Raw genomic sequence first — 15786 nt, 5'->3', positions numbered from 1 at the left:
ACCATGTTAATACAAACTTCAATCAAAAAAAAAGAAAAGAAAAGAATAAAATATCCTACCTAAAATAACCTTTACCATCATCTTCTTTTATTTCTAAAGACACAGAGAAGGTAAAGATGTCACTGTCAGGAGTCTGGGGTGCAGCAGCTGCTGAAAGTGGGGTCTGCTTGGCAGAACGGCGGAAGGCAGTGGCAAAACTGTAAAGTATCCGGCTTACCTACAGCAGACAAATTAGAAAATGGGCTGTTATCCAAAGAAATAAAATACCTTTATTAAGGCTGAAAGTTACCTATTTTGTGTGTGTGTTGGGGCGGGTAGTAATTCATCTCTCCCTCACTGATTTCTTTTGGTAAATTACCTAATTTGTTAGGCCTAGAAAGCAAGCAACACTAAAAATGGCCAGAGAAAGGGTTTTAAAAAAGAAATGGTTATAAACACAAGAAATCCAACTGAAAAATGATTTCCTAAATTGTTAGGAACAATCTGAATATATTTATTACAGTTTAAAAAAAAAAAAAAAGGCCTACAAGATTAGCTTTAAAAGAACAGTTTGGGAAATGTGTCATTCCTGAAACCAAGATACCTATCAAGAAGCAGTCTTGGTCTCAAGCACTCTTAGCAACAACGTTCTGGTTACCCAAACTTTTAGTTTCTTTAGATTTCAGCCCATCAGGCTGGAGTCAATAAAACATCAGCAAAGAATTTCATTTGGCTTATTAAGTGACCATAATAAATACTGCAATTAACTTCAACACAGTGAGGGTAAAGGTGAAGCTTCATTTGCAGACAGTTTTCTGGTAAGGACTTACAGCTTCTTGTATTTCACACCGGAAGACGTGTATTCTGAAGAGCTCTGCATTGTAATGACTTTCAGTGAAAGCAAAACAGTCACTCTCGGGAGTTCCATCATGCCCTCTGACACAGAAGAGGATTTTGTAGATAGGGTAGTTTGCTATTTCAGTGTTTGTCTGAGGATCTAAGAGTCTGTTTGGGAAAAAAAGTTATAAAGAGCTTAGAGGGATTACGGACTATTCTCACTAAATCCATATTATGATTCGAGACTCATCTTTCTAACAAGATCATAGAAACCATTTTTGGTATGCTAATCATATTAATCTTAAGTCTTAACAAATAAGTTATATGGGGATTCCTCTTTTTTTTTTTAAGATTTTATTTATTTGACAGAGAGATAGCAAGAGAGGGAACACAAGCAGGGAGGGGTAGTGGGAGAGGGAGGAGCCAGCTTCCCATCAAGCAGGGAGCCCCATGCGGGGCTTGATCCCAGGACCCTAGGATCATGACCTGAGCCAAAGGCAGACGCTTAGTGACTGAGCCACCCAGAAGCCCCAATACGTGGATTCCTGAATTATTAATTATGTAATTCCATGGTACTAAAACCTACATAATCTTATGCTTTAGGGAGGCAATCAGAAAGACAAACAATAAGTACATAGGTTTTCTATATAGTCTGCACCTAAATAAAGACTAGATCAATGAGTAAATCAGACTACCAAAATGAATCATTAAAGCTGTGTTTCTTACTACCTCCTAAAAAAATGACCTAATCTGCTTTATTATTTAAAAAAACAAAAAACTGATGTGTTTTCTCAGAGTGAAACATATTCTTCTGATTCATGGCAAATAAGAAAGTACAAAATGTTAACACCTAAAAAAAGATAATTACTAATCAAAAGCATGCCATTCGCTGAAAATCAAAAGTGTGTTATTCATTCAGAAACGTATTGGTTCAAAAAAAAAAAAAAAGAAAGAAACTTATTGGTTCAACAAATACTTACATGATACTTATAATACTCTAAGCTCTGTTCTGGATACTGAAGACACAAATATGAAAGTAATAAAAAGAAACTGCAATTTCAACACTGAATGGGCAGGGCCACTGATGAGGAAAGCTAGGGGTCCGTGCATAATGGAAATACACAGGAAGTGGATCTAATCCACATTCAAAGGCACTTTGATAAAAACTCTGAACACATGAGCAAGAAAAACTGGGTTTTGCTTGTCTACAGAATTAAAATGTATCAGAACAAAGTATAATTTCAGTTGGGAAACAACTACTAAGAAGGACACAGAAATGAGCACTAAACAAGTTTTATAAAAAGTTTCATATTATTGGGGTGCCTGTGGTTCAGTTGATTAAGCGTCTGACTCTTTGGCTCAGGTCATAATCTTGGGGTCCCGGGATCTAGCCCCTGCATCAGGCTCTGTGCTCAGTGGGGAAGCTACTTGAGGATTCTCTTTCCCTCTTCCTTTGCCCCTTTCCCCACTCATATATGTGCGTGCTCTCTCCAAAACAGTCTTTTAAAAAATGCTGATTCTGATATGTCAATATTATTATTGCTGATTCTAATATGTTGTTAGATTCAATATGAAACTTCATACTGAACTAATGTGTCAAGCTAGTATCTGTACTGGTGGAACAGGGAAAATATAAATTAATTTGTTAGGCATACTTTCAGGTCAACATATTTCAATTATCCCCAAAACATTTAAATTTTTAAGGTACCACACACAAGTGGGGTGGGGAAGAATATTAAAAAAACTGTTCAAATGAGTAATTTTCGTAAGGGTCACAATCCTTGGGACGTTAAGCACCAAGTGAATTAAATATTACGTGAATAAGGTAATTATGTATTTTGTTCACTACTGCTTCTTTCTAAATCTATAGGTCAGAAATCTGATCCAAACATTTCAAGAAGCCGGTCTTACCTCACGGTTCCTTCAGACACATTCGGCACTGACAGGGTAACGTCTAGTGAAATCTGACATTGGCTTCTTAAGATGGACATCATCCGTAAGGCTTCCACTTCACTCCTGGGTGCATTTACTGAAGCACAGCCTAAATAAGTTAGTTTGCTGAAAACTACACTGTCTTCATCGGCAGCTGGTGTAAAAGGACTTGACCCTTCAGAATCTGAAAGAAAGAAAATGAAATCATTTTTAATATTTTGTTGACATGAATACCAAGTAAAAACTTACAAGTTACATTTAGGTCTACAATTAAAAACTAATGAGATAATATGCTAATGCCCCAGAAGAAATGCCCATTAAAGCCAGAAATTTCACATTAAAACTCTAACACCCAAATTTTCAGGGATTCCTTTACTGTCAAATCCCAAATCTAAAATGTGATCTGAGGTTAGATCTGATTTACATTTTGCCTCTTCTAATTTGTTCTGACTTTATAAATTCACATTTAGGTCAAAAATATATTTAGTGTTTTACCACTCTGAAAAATTCTCTTTTTTCTGATCTGTATTGCTTTATTTCTCTCATTCATCATCTTAGCTACTTAATGTTCTCCCAACATCCCTGCTTTCCCTTTCTCAAGAAAGCTGCATAGTTTTAACACTCTAGTTTTCCCAATGAGCCTTTGTAATTCCCCTATTCCTCCTTCTCTGTGCTGCCTTTTAAAAAACCTGGCAACTGGGGTGCCTGGGTGGCTCCATGGATTAAGCCGCTGCCTTCAGCTCAGGTCATGATCTCAGTGTCCTGGGATCGAGCCCCGCATCGAGCCTGCTTCCCTTTCTGCCTGCCTCTCTGCTACTTGTGATCTCTCTCTCTGTCAAATAAAATAAATAAAATCTTTAAAACAACAACAACAACAACAAAAACTGGCAACTATTCCCAAAGAGCTATCTATACAGGCCTGCAGCAAATATCTCTTCCCCAAGCATTATTCCTCCACATCTCTAACACTGTCCTCCAATTCCTTTTCTTGGAAAAATCTTGAAACATTCTGAAACAAGGCTTCCTCAGTGTCATTTAACTGCTGTTATCTCTTGCTTTGATAACCATGACGTACATTTAAAGGGAAATCAGAAGGGTACGTATACCTACCCTTCTCATATGCCCCTAAACCTAGAATCGGAACATTCTAGAAAACAGATGACGGTTTTTGCTTGCTCTGAATCAAACCTAGCACAGGGTGGGCACTCACATATTAAAAACAATAACCTTCAGTTAAGCAAGCAATGCAGCAGTCCTAACCTCCTTGTCCAGGTTTCACTGGCAAGCTCATCTCTGGTTTTTGAAGCCCTACTAATGGCACGGGGTTAATGGTAGATGAAGCTGAGAGTTGGTTAGAAAGAGGTCCATCTCCTTCACCATCCAGTTGTGACCTTTCCACAAGTTCCTTGTCCCCTGGCTGGTCGTCCATTGGAGGATCCATCAGCACATCTGCTAGCTCTTTTTGCAGCTGCTGCTCACTTCCATTCCCTATAATCTAAGGGTCACAAATACACGCAATCAGCAAAGTGAGAAAGAGAGGCCGGTACTAATTCAAATGGTTCCGTATTCTAGAGAAAACTGTCAGCATTTCTTTTGATAGAAAGATATCTTCTGAATGTTTTTTTAACAGAATAAGTCAAGATCTGCAATAAATAAGAGCTGCAGCTGCTCTCTTAATTCGCAGTTTTTCATGAAAAAGTGTATAGTGAATTTGAGACTATTGCCCAGAAATGTATGTGACAGTGTTTATTTGAAGTTTTCTACAGTGGCCTCAACTAACAAAACATCCATAATTTTACTTGTCTGGTGAGAAATAATCTATTAAAAGGAGTATCTTTAGGGGCTTCTCTAATCTTTAAGAAACAGGGAAAATGCGTTTGCCTACAGAAGTTATCATAGAAACAGACTTATTAGGTAATAAATTTTCACATGTATTTCACCACTCCTACTGTAAGTCAGTCTCTTGTAATCCTAAGGGAGACTCCTCTGAAATGAACAGTTTCTTAATGTTCTGACGGCACCGGAATAAAGCTGGTATATATAAAATGGCCTGAGGAGAAGCACACCATTTCAGTAATGTCAAGTGTTTTTCTAGAGTCATGATGGTTTATTCCTAGTTGCTCAATAAGGAAGTAAACAAGTGCAAAATCTAGTGGAAACTGCCCGATGCTAGGGAAAACCACAAGTGACAAAACTCAGTACTGTCACTAAATGCTTATTTAAGAAACACTAAAAAAAAATTCAACAAAACAATTTAGAAAAAGTCATGATCAAGAAAGGGGGTTGATTGGAGGCTTTCTGAAAACTAAAAGCTGACAAGTTAAAATGGGTGGGGCTAGGAGACTATGTTAAAGAGAATGAGGTCTTCCCAGTCAGTCAAATAAACACAGAAGTTAGAAGCAAAATTCCAATAATAACAGACATACCTCTGGACTGCCAAAGAACCCAGTTCAAAAAAAATTTTTTTAAACTCTATAAGCTTCAAGTTCCTTTGGCTGTAAATTATAACTGAGAAACAAACAGTCTTAAGTCTTTTTCTTGCTGACATTTTCCCAAGGAAATGTGACATGTCAGCTACTCTTGCCACACAGGTGTCCAGTCTCGTGGCTTCGGTGACAATGTGTATTTCCCTGAACTTCATTTTATGTTTACAGTTACTGCTAATGGAACTACAAGTGGGTCCCATAATTTTAATTCTTTGTTATGCCTGATCCTACACAACCACAAATGCAACCCAATTTCTTCTTTCAGAAGTTGTACTTTCAGAAGTTTTTAAGCCATCTAAAAAACAAACACAGCTTAGTTCCAATTAACCTCTCATTCTTCCAGAACTGGAGAGCAATTACTGCATCACCTATAGTAAATAAAAGATACTCTAATTGAACCTAAACTGTTTTCCAAGGGGAAAGAAAAAGAACATAAATAGGATAGTTACAGCTTCCTGAACACAGATGGAGAAAAGATATTAGACTCCCTGTTTGTGTAATTAGTAATTAGAACTGGGGAGACTATCACCAAAAGAGCAAACTAAAGCAAAGAGAAAACATTATATTTTACATGTTACAAAGTACTGTTTTGTTCTTTGTTTTACAGAGTAATTAAACTCAAGTCTTCTGTTAGATAGGCTGCCTACATTTTCACGTATTCTTCAATAACAAAAATACACCTAAACCTGAAAGAAAACACGTTTATATACTTGTATTTTGTTTGTACATGTTTATCTTGCATTCCTCTTTCATTTACAGAGTCTATAAACATAAGAACTGCCTTCTATTTCCACAACTCTTCCTTAAAAACTAGGAAAAAGAAATGTACACACACAAACATTTGATTTTATAAAAACTGTTTAAAAACAGCAATGCAACATATGCTTTGGAAGATTAGGGTCAATATAGTACTCAACAATTATGTTAGATCATTTGTGAACCTTCGATCTAATTTCAAAATTACTGTGACATTATAATACACATACTTAAACCAGGTTAAGGTTTTTGTCATTGTTTTTGTTTTCTTTATTTAATAACTTTTTTTTAAATTAAGTAATCTCTATGCCCAACATGGGGCTTGAACTCATGACCCTGTTATAAAGAACTGCATGCTCCATGGACTTAGCCAGCCAGGCACCCTGTTTGTTTGTTTTTTAAAGATTTTATTTATTTGAGAGAGAGAGAGACAATGATTGAGAGAAAGAGATCACGGGTGGGGGCGACGGGGTGAGGGAGGGAGTTTAGAAGCAGAAGTAGACACCCTGCTGAGCAGGGAGCCTGATTCAGGTCTTGATCCCAGGACCCTGGGATTGTGACATGAGCCAAAGGTATACACGTAACTGACTGAGCCACTAAAGCGCTCATCTGTTGTTTTCTTTATCAAGACAGTCTTCCCTAGGCTTATCTAGGAAACATTAGGCATGCCTTTCAGGGGTCTTAAACTTTGGCATGCATCAGAATCAGCTGAAGAACTTTTTTTAAAAAAGATTTTATTTATTCATTTGACAGAGATCACAAGTAGGCAGAGAAACAGGCAGAGAGAGAGATAGAGAGAGAGAGGAGGGAACAGGCTCCCTGCTGAGCAGAGAGCCAGATGTGGGGCTTGATCCCAAGACCCTGGGATCATGACCTGAGCCGAAAGCAGAGGCTTTAACCCACTGAGTCACCCAAGCGCTCCAGCTGCTGGAGAACTTTTAAGACACAAACTGTTCAGCCCCAGCTGAATTCTAATTTAGTAAGTCCAGGTGGACCTGATAATTTGCATTTTTAAAAAGTTTCCAGGAGATGGCAACAGTGCTGGTCTGGGGACCAGGCTCTAAGAACCAACCTTAGGTTAATTGTTCTTAACCATGACTACATAGCATAATAACCCATATCACCAGGAAGCATGCTAAAATTAAAATATGTACTCCTCCCTCCGCCCCCTCATCTCCCAAACAAATGAGTAAATCAGTCTCAGAGGTAGAGCCTGGGCATATGCATTTTGAAGAACCTCTACAGGTGATTTACAGAACAGTTGGCATGCCAGATTAGGCCAGCAGACTGCAGTTTGTTGACCCCTGATCCTGATGAACAGCTTAAACAAACCAACGACTGCTTATCACTAGACTCTGTGTTAAATATAAAAAATAAACACACTGTTCCTTGTTGCCAACAGCATTCTTTTTTTTTTTTCTTAATTTATTTATTTGTTAGAGAAGGAGGGAGAGAGAGAAAGGGAGAGAGCACAAGCAAGGAGAGTGGCAGGCAGAGGAAGAAGCGGGATGTGGAACTTGATCCTAGGACCCTAGGATCATGACTTTAGCCAAAGGCAGACGCCTAACTGACTGAGCCACCCAGGTGTCCTGCCATGGCATTCTTCTTCTTCTTCTTCTTCTTTTTTTAAAGATTTTATTTATTTATTTATTTGACAGAGAGAGAGAGAGAGATCACAAGCAGGCAGAGAGGCAGGCAGAGAGAGAGGAGGAAGCAGGCTCCCTGCTGAGCAGAGAGCCCGATGTGAGGCTCGATCCCAGAACTCTGAGATCATGACCTGAGCCAAAGGCAGCAGCTTAACCCAATGAGCCACCCAGGCACCCCTGCCAATAGCATTCTTAACAGAAAACACAATCATTTCTAAAATAACACACTGCAGTATTAGCCAACGGGTAGACATATAGATCAATGGAACAAAACGGAATCCAGAAACAGAATGACAAATATATGGCCAATTGGTTTCAAAAAAGTTGGCAAGATAATTTAATGGAGAAAGGGAATAAAACAAATGGGGCTGAATAATGAACCTGACATCTATACCTATGCAAGAACATGACGCTCAGCCAATACTCCACATCACATATAAAAATTAACACAAAATGGGTCATGGTCTAAATGTAAATCCTAAAACTATAAAATTTACAGAAGAAAACAAAGGAGAAAATCTGTGAAAATCCTGGGACACAAAGATTTCTAATGACACAAAAAGTAGCATAAAAGAAAAAAAATGTACCTGGGTGCCACAGTCAGTTAAGTGTCCGATTCCTCCTTCTGGCTCAAGTCATGACCTGTCAGGGTTGTGAGCTTGAGCCCCTCCTTCAGGCTCTGCACTGAGCACGGAGTCTGCTTGAGACTCTCTCCCCCTCTCCTTCGGCCCCTTCCCCCTACACTCTTGCTCTCTAAAATAAAAACAAATCTTTAAAAAAAATGATAAAATGATAAAACTAGAAACTTCTGCTCAAAAGACACCATTAAGAGAATAAAAATATAAGCCACACATGGTGAATATGTATCTGATAAAGGATTTATATCCAGAATGTCTTATAACTCAATAAGGAAACAAGCCACCCAATTTTAAAAATGGGCATTTCACCAAAGAAGGTATAGAGATTGCTAACTAAAAGCACATGAGAGAAACTCAATTCATTAGCCATTAGAGAAACTGAAACCTCCACAAGATGCCTCCACAAACCTATAAGCTTGGATAAAATTAAAATGAAAACAAGGCTAACAATAACCAAGGATTGGCAAAGATATGTAATAACTAAAAAACTCTCAAACACTGCTGGTGGGAATGCAAACAGTAGTGTCACTTTAGCCATTTTTCGGTGAATTTTATAGTTAAATATACACTTACCATATGACTCAGTCCTAGGTATTTAATGAAGAAAATTAAAACATATGTCCTGTGAATGTTTATAGCACTATTATTCGTAATCATCAAAAAACTGAACACAAATGTTTATCAGCTGCTTAGTGGATAAACAAACTGCAAATATCTATACAATGGAACACTACTCAGCAATAAAAAGGAATGAATTATTAGTACATGCAATAGCATGGATTATTCCGAGTAAAATAAGCCAGACACAAAAGGCTACACCATCTTGTAAGATTCCATTTATATGGCATTCTAGAAAAGGCACAACTCGAGGGACAGAAATCAGATCACTGGTTGCCAGGGGCTGGGAAGGAGATAAGAGGACAAAAAAGAAGCACAAAGAACTTTTTGGAGTGATAAAAATATTGTGCATCTTAATTGTGGTGATGGTGGTTGTTATGAGTTTGCATTCACGAAAGCTTATAGGACTATATACCTAAAAGGGGTGCATGTTACTATGTGTAAATTTTACCTCAATAAACTTAAAATAGAAAGGGGATATTGATAGTGGCAAAGGTTATGCATTTGTGAGAGCAGGGGTTAAATGAGAAATCTCTGTACCTCCGTCTTGATTTTGCTATGAACCTAAAACTGCTCTAAAAAATTAGGTCTATTATTTATTTATTTATTTTTAAAAGATTTTATTTGTTTATTTGACAGAGACACAGCGAGAGAGGGAACACAAACAAGGGGAGTGGGAGAGGGAGAAGCACGCTTCTTGCCGAGCAGGGAGCCTGATGCAGGGGTTGATCCCACGACTCTGGGACAAAGGCAGGCGCTTAATGACTGAATTACCCAGGCGCCCCTAAAGTTTATTTTTTAAAAAAGAGAAAATAAGTATGGTTTCTATAAAAGATGCAATGTGAGAACACACTGCTCATTTTTTCTATTTGCATGTCAAAAGCTATTCATCCAGAGTTCTGTTTTTTAACAATAACCTCAGTTTACAGACTCTCCTGTGCCCACTTCATCTGCTGCCAAGATACAGAAACAATCCCTAGTATGTATCTACAACCCCTTCCTCAACTGTCTACTGGAGAGAAAATCTTCAGCTAGATGCCCCAGACAGTGTGTCAAACTTAACTCACTGACTCCTCCTCCTCCTGTATCCTCTTTATTTTTTTTAAGGAAGCTCTATGCCCAGTGTGGCGCTGGAACTCATGATCCCAAGATCATGCTGTACCAACTGACCCAGCCGGGTGCCACCTGGTTTTTTTGTTTGTTTTTAATTAGGGAATTACACTACTACCCACTTAGTGGGCCAATGAAAGAGCACGATCACCCCTCACCCTTCACTTCTCTAATCCCCACATTACTCATGAATCCTACTGATCCTTGTCAACTGTGCAGTTTTTCCTTCCTCTCTCGGCATAGGTAATACCACAGGACAGCTAATGTTCATTTACATAAGCCTATTTTTAGGAAGACAGGAGTTTCCTTGCCTTTTCTCTCCTATGACCTATCTTTCACACAGCCACTGAAGTTACAATTGCAAAGCTTAGTTCTGATCAAGTACTACCTTACTTTTAAAACCTCCCATGTTTCCTCAATTCCCTTAAGATAAAGCCCAAATTTGTAACTATAGTCTATGAATTCTTCACAACTTTGCCCAATTTATGTTTCCATCTCTTACCAATCACACCAAATTACTCACCTTCCCCAGGACAGAGGATAAACTTTCAAGCATCTAGACTTTGTATACACTATTCCCTTCCCTAGAAAGTAATCCTTCCCTTCTTTCTGCTAAGACCAAGCTTAAATTCTGTTACCTCCTCTGGGATATCTTAATCGTGCAATATGGGGTGTAATTACTTCCTCCCTAGGGATGCCACCATCACATGAGCATACATGTTTTAGAGAACCAGACCTTGAACTAGACTGGGCATTATTAGATGGCACAGACCACTTAAGTTATCTTTATATTATTCCCAAAGCATTGGATATACTTATTGCACAATATACCTACAATACATGTTTACTGAACTGAATTTTATAAATGCAAGGAGTAAATGCCAAATATTTTGATATTGAATATTCTACAGATTTTGGCTTAGTTATGAAAAATGAAATATGAATTCTTTATTTTCACTTTGTTTACTTAAACACAAACAAAACCCCATCATCTCCTCCTATTATTCTGAGTCATTAAAGGTTTAATGTTTACAGTAAGAATACTGGGCAAGACCAGTTAGCATGATGCAAACCAATTTTATTCTGAAGTCCAAAAAAGACTTCCTTTCTAGGAGGGTTCAATGACATAATAATAATAATAATAATAATAATAATAATAATAATACTATAGGACATTTGTTTATAATTCAGGCACTATATGTGATTTTTACAGGAATTATCTCATTTCTCACATGGTAGTACCCGCCAATTAGTAAGCATCCAATTAGTATCTCCCTACCTCACTTCCAGCTATTTCATTTTTTTTTTTTAAGATTTTAAGTTAATTTCTACACCCAGTCCCTACACGTGGGGCTTGAACTTAAAACCTTGAGATTGAGTCCCATGCTCTACCAACTGTGCCAGCAAGGCGTCCCCCACTTGCAGCTATTTCTAAATAAACTCTGACCCACCTACTGGAGTTGAGGTTTGAAAAAGCAAATAATAACTTAAAAAAAAAAAAGTTCCACTTTCCATTATCCAGAGAAAACTAAGAACACACCTACTATTTATGTGAAAGACCCATTACTGAAATAACACCTATCCTTCCAAAATATATCAAATAAAAGTAATAATTTATACGGTAGAAGTGGCTACAGGTCTGTATCCTTGAGAGCAAAACTGCATTTATAGAAGAAAGGGACAAAATGTTTCAAAGACAACAGCCAGAGTCATTTCCTGGAGTTAATTTTCTACTCCTAACTTTATAGCCCCTGTTTCCTGTCACTGCAACAATACCAGCTAGGCCCTTCTGGATCTGACAGTTATACAAAGCTACTTTAGGTAGTTCGGGATCTTTTTCTTGGGATTTTGTCTTCAAGAGGCATGCTTAGGAAATGACAGTGTGCCTTGAGAAATCCATAGATGATCAGAAAATTAAAGACACATCCATGATATCTACAGTTCCCACTACTTGAGTCAGACCATAATGAAAATATAAATGACAATGCTTCAGACAGTAATATTACTCAGCTTCAGTATAAAAACTAAGGCATTCTGAAACAAGTACATAAAGCTCACTTTTACCAGAAAGCACAGCACAAAATAACCCGAAGTCCCATTTGGATCCTAGAAAGTATCGTTACTAACCTCAAATCCACTCACATACTTGTTCTGTGATCTTTGGTAAATCACTAAATTACTTTGTGCCTCATTTATAAACTGCAGCTGTTTTGACTATCCACCTCTTTATCTTCTGTATGAAGTTGGGAGCAGAGAAACCACCTAAAATTACCACGAGGAATCATTAACATTAATTTAAAAAGAAGAAGCAACAGCACCTTGTGAATTCATCCTAAAAGGTCAACTGAAGACAGACCCGAAGTATTTATGACTGTGTTGCAAAATAATGGGATTATGACTGGGTTTTCCTTTTCTTATTGTCTGAATTTTCTGTATCAAGCACACATTATTTTTATAACTACAGAGAACAACAAAAAGGTTATTTGGGAGAAAAAGAAAAGCAAGCATATTCAATTCCACTATATGCAATGCTCCTGACTTTGGGCCCTTTTCTTTTCATCTCTCTACACATTACAGACTCAGTTCTTTAAGTAATTCTTAATCATTCTTTAAGGTTTTGCTAAATTGTTACCTACTCTTTGCTTTTCTAGGCATTAGGCTGTCATACAATTCTGTTCCTATCTATATTCTAGCACTTGATGAATTTTATCACTGATGACTGGGTTACTTATGTGTCTCCCCCATCAACACCATGATCCCCCTAATTAAACTGTGTGTTCATGGTTCCGTTACTTTGTTTGCTGAATAAAAGATCTGCATTAGAGGACAAAATCACCTGATACTAAAAACAAGTAATATCAGAAACTGAGTCAGAAGACTGCCTTAGGCAATTCTAAGTGAGGAGTGACTTCTATATCAGCTATTTTAATGCAGTTTGGCAACTTCTTTCCAACTAAAATAATGTCCACTGAATTTTTCAAGAAGAAAAAGATTAAAACTTTTTTTAAATCCTCTAACTGAACTTTCCACCAAAGAAGTACTCGCTCAGCAATGTACCCTCCAACCAATATTTACAGAGTATCTTTGGTTAAGAGATAAGGGTATAAGATTCCTACACAGGAGTCAGGTAAAGAAAATACACCATGTTCTGAATTTATGAGAAGTTCTCCGATTATGATGTGAGTTTTCCAAACATTTTATGAAGAAAAATGCCTAGATTTTTAATAACCACACCATTGCATAAAGCCTTTCTTTAAAAGGCTTAACTAAAGCATTGTCTTTTCCAAGAAGGCTTCTCAGACTCCTCCCCCAAATTGACATAGGTTTCCATCCTCTCTGTTCTATCACCCTTTGTTAATCTCTATTGTAGCATTTATCTGTTAATGTTGAAAATTAAATATAGCCAAATTATCTCTACAGCTCCTCCATCAAAAGGTATAAGTCAATTTCCCTAAACTCCAGAATCTGGACTGGCCATGTGACTTGCTTTGACGAATAAAATGTGGCAGAAGTGACACCATGTAATCTCTAAGCCTTTGCCTTAAAAGACGCATTGCCGCTTCCGTATCTGCCCTAGGACTGCCATGTTGCTGTGAAGAAATCCAAGAAGACCAAATGAAAAGAAAGATTCAGTCATCCCAGTCAAGCCCAGTCACCAATGTATCAGATCAATGAAGTTACATGAACAAAAACAGGACCAGCAAAACTACCCATTCAATGGATAAAATCATGAGAATAAATGGTTTCAAGCCACTCAATTCTGACGTAATCTGTTACAAAGCAAAGATCAGTACAAACCACTTCAACAAGAATCTTAACAACGATCATCTACCCCAAGCTGTAAGCTTCCTGAAGATAGGAACCATATCCAATTTCTCTCTGCTTTCATTCAGCCTTTTAAGAGCTTCTCTTTGTCTGTGATATTTGCCAGTTTTACTGTCATCCTGATTGGGACTCACACACTGTTCCTTCAAGCTGGGGATCTATGTTTTACCACTTCTGGAAAATATTCCGCTATTATCTCAAGTAACTCCTTCTCTCCCATTCTATTTTCCGCATAACTTCTGCAGATTTATTATGCAGATTTATTGATTTTCTTTTCAGCCATGTCTAATCTGCTATTTAACACATCAACTGCACCTTTAACTTTACTAGCTCTTATTTTCACTAAGTTTGCTTGGTCTTTTAGATAATTTTGTTCATTTCTAATATTTTCCAATTTTTCTTCAAATCTTCAATCAATTAAATCATATTTATCTTAAAAGTTATAGCTAATAACTCAAATGCTCAAGTTTTGACAAGATTTGATCCTGCTACAGTCTGCCTGTTCTTTGTTCTTTATAAATTTTGGATTATCTGATATTCTTTATCAGGGTAATCTGTGGGAATACCAGGCAGCCTGGGTGGCAGGCATGTCCCTCCAGAGTAGTTCTGCAATTGACTCTGTCAGGTGCCCTAGAAGTATTACCAACCCAGGAATATTCAAGTAGTGTAAATTCAAACCCCAAAAATCCTAAGGCAAGCCTATGGGTATAAATTCTCAAGACTCCCCTCCAAACCTGTGTCCATCCTAAGAAGACTTAAGCTAAGTTTCCTTATTTTCTTCCTGTGATTTTAAGTTATTTTTTCCAAGTCTATCCTTTCAATTAGGATGCATCATCCCCTGAAGGTGCTACATAAGGAAATCTCAGTTTCAACACCTTTCTCTGTAAAACCCAAAGCCTTATCTCTTACCCAACTTATCTATCAAAACCCATGCCTACTGGTCACGAAGAACACTAAAATCCCCCAGTCTAGCCCCAGTGTAAGCTTTTATGTACAGATCTGGCTTTCACTGTCCCTCTTTGCTTTTGTTCCTTTGGGTTTCTTTACTTTCTTATGAATATAGCTGTGAAAGGATGTTTGTATTTCACCCAGCTCTCCTAAATATTTTGTATTGGGACATTTTTGGATTTTCTAGGTCATCACATTTCCAAAAATGGGAGTTGTCAGCCTCAGTGCCTAAAAACAGCATTTGGTAGATTACTGGTTGTCAACTCAATATTCAACAAAACAATTAGGACTTCTGGCATGGAAGAATGACAGGCTTTTAAATATATTTCCTAAATCCAATGCAATTTTAAAATACAGTAGTAGCTGAAAAAAACAGTTTCAAAAAGAAGAGTATCACTGAGCAACATGTTGCAGCAATTTCATCATACTTTACTTTAATCCCATAGACTGAACAATAATTCTATTACTTTCTTCACTTACCAGTTCTACATACAATACTCCAATATACTGCAGAGATGTACTGAAAATACAGAGAGGAAACATTTTAAATTTGTAGGGCATATTGCTCAATTTCCTGGTCTAAAAAATAGAACATTTCTTTTCAGTAAACAAGATAAGATGAGAGAGCAAGAAAAAAAGTTCTCTGGAGGAGTCCTGAGGGTCCTTCCCATTTACCATAAAAAGATTCATCAAATTAGAAACTGGAAGAGTAACTCAAACAGTACTTCAAAAATTAACAAGAAAATTTTCAAATGGAAGACACCCAAAAAGAGAGAAGATTGATCTATTTGCAAGTGTACTTGTTCATGCTATCTTCCTTCCTTTTACAGAAGCTGTTCCTAGGCTAATCCCTCTACTCACGCTATTGGAAACCCTTCTCCTTAATCAAAGACTTTGCTCTTCTCTGGTACTAGTAATGTCTTCCTCTTTAATGAATAACTCCTATTGGCGCATTTGTATCATAACATCTGTCACTGGAATCCCTATTCCTCTTCAGGTACCATGGTTTTT

At 37.4% G+C, this 15786-nt stretch overlaps 1 protein-coding gene across 8 annotated transcripts in view; it reads right to left on the bottom strand.

Annotated features, from left to right (window-relative positions):
* RABGAP1 (RAB GTPase activating protein 1) overlaps window positions 1-15786 on the bottom strand; it is a 154317-nt gene that overhangs the window by 110643 nt on the left and 27888 nt on the right. For 3 of the 8 annotated variants that reach the window (XR_006607426.1, XM_045082362.1, XM_045082363.1), the window contains exons 3-7: window positions 15256-15295; window positions 4009-4243; window positions 2728-2932; window positions 810-984; window positions 60-217 (exon numbers count right to left, since the gene is read on the bottom strand). Coding sequence is in view for 7 of the 8 variants with exons in the window: in XM_045082362.1 (XP_044938297.1) it covers window positions 60-217; window positions 810-984; window positions 2728-2932; window positions 4009-4243; window positions 15256-15295 (813 nt within the window). In the remaining variant the exon portion in view is untranslated. Of the gene's footprint in view, window positions 1-59; window positions 218-809; window positions 985-2727; window positions 2933-4008; window positions 4244-8223; window positions 8245-15255; window positions 15296-15786 lie in introns of those variants that run through there. The other 5 variants (XM_004757356.3, XM_004757360.3, XM_013058775.2 and 2 more) reach the window with 3 other exon arrangements.

This window comes from Mustela putorius, unplaced genomic scaffold (genome assembly GCF_011764305.1).
Source record: "Mustela putorius furo isolate JIRA1106 unplaced genomic scaffold, ASM1176430v1.1 tig00000596_pilon_pilon_pilon, whole genome shotgun sequence".
Lineage (NCBI taxonomy): Eukaryota > Metazoa > Chordata > Mammalia > Carnivora > Mustelidae > Mustela > Mustela putorius.
Note: the sequence above shows the minus strand (reverse complement) of the source record. Positions and strands in the feature narration are given on the sequence as shown.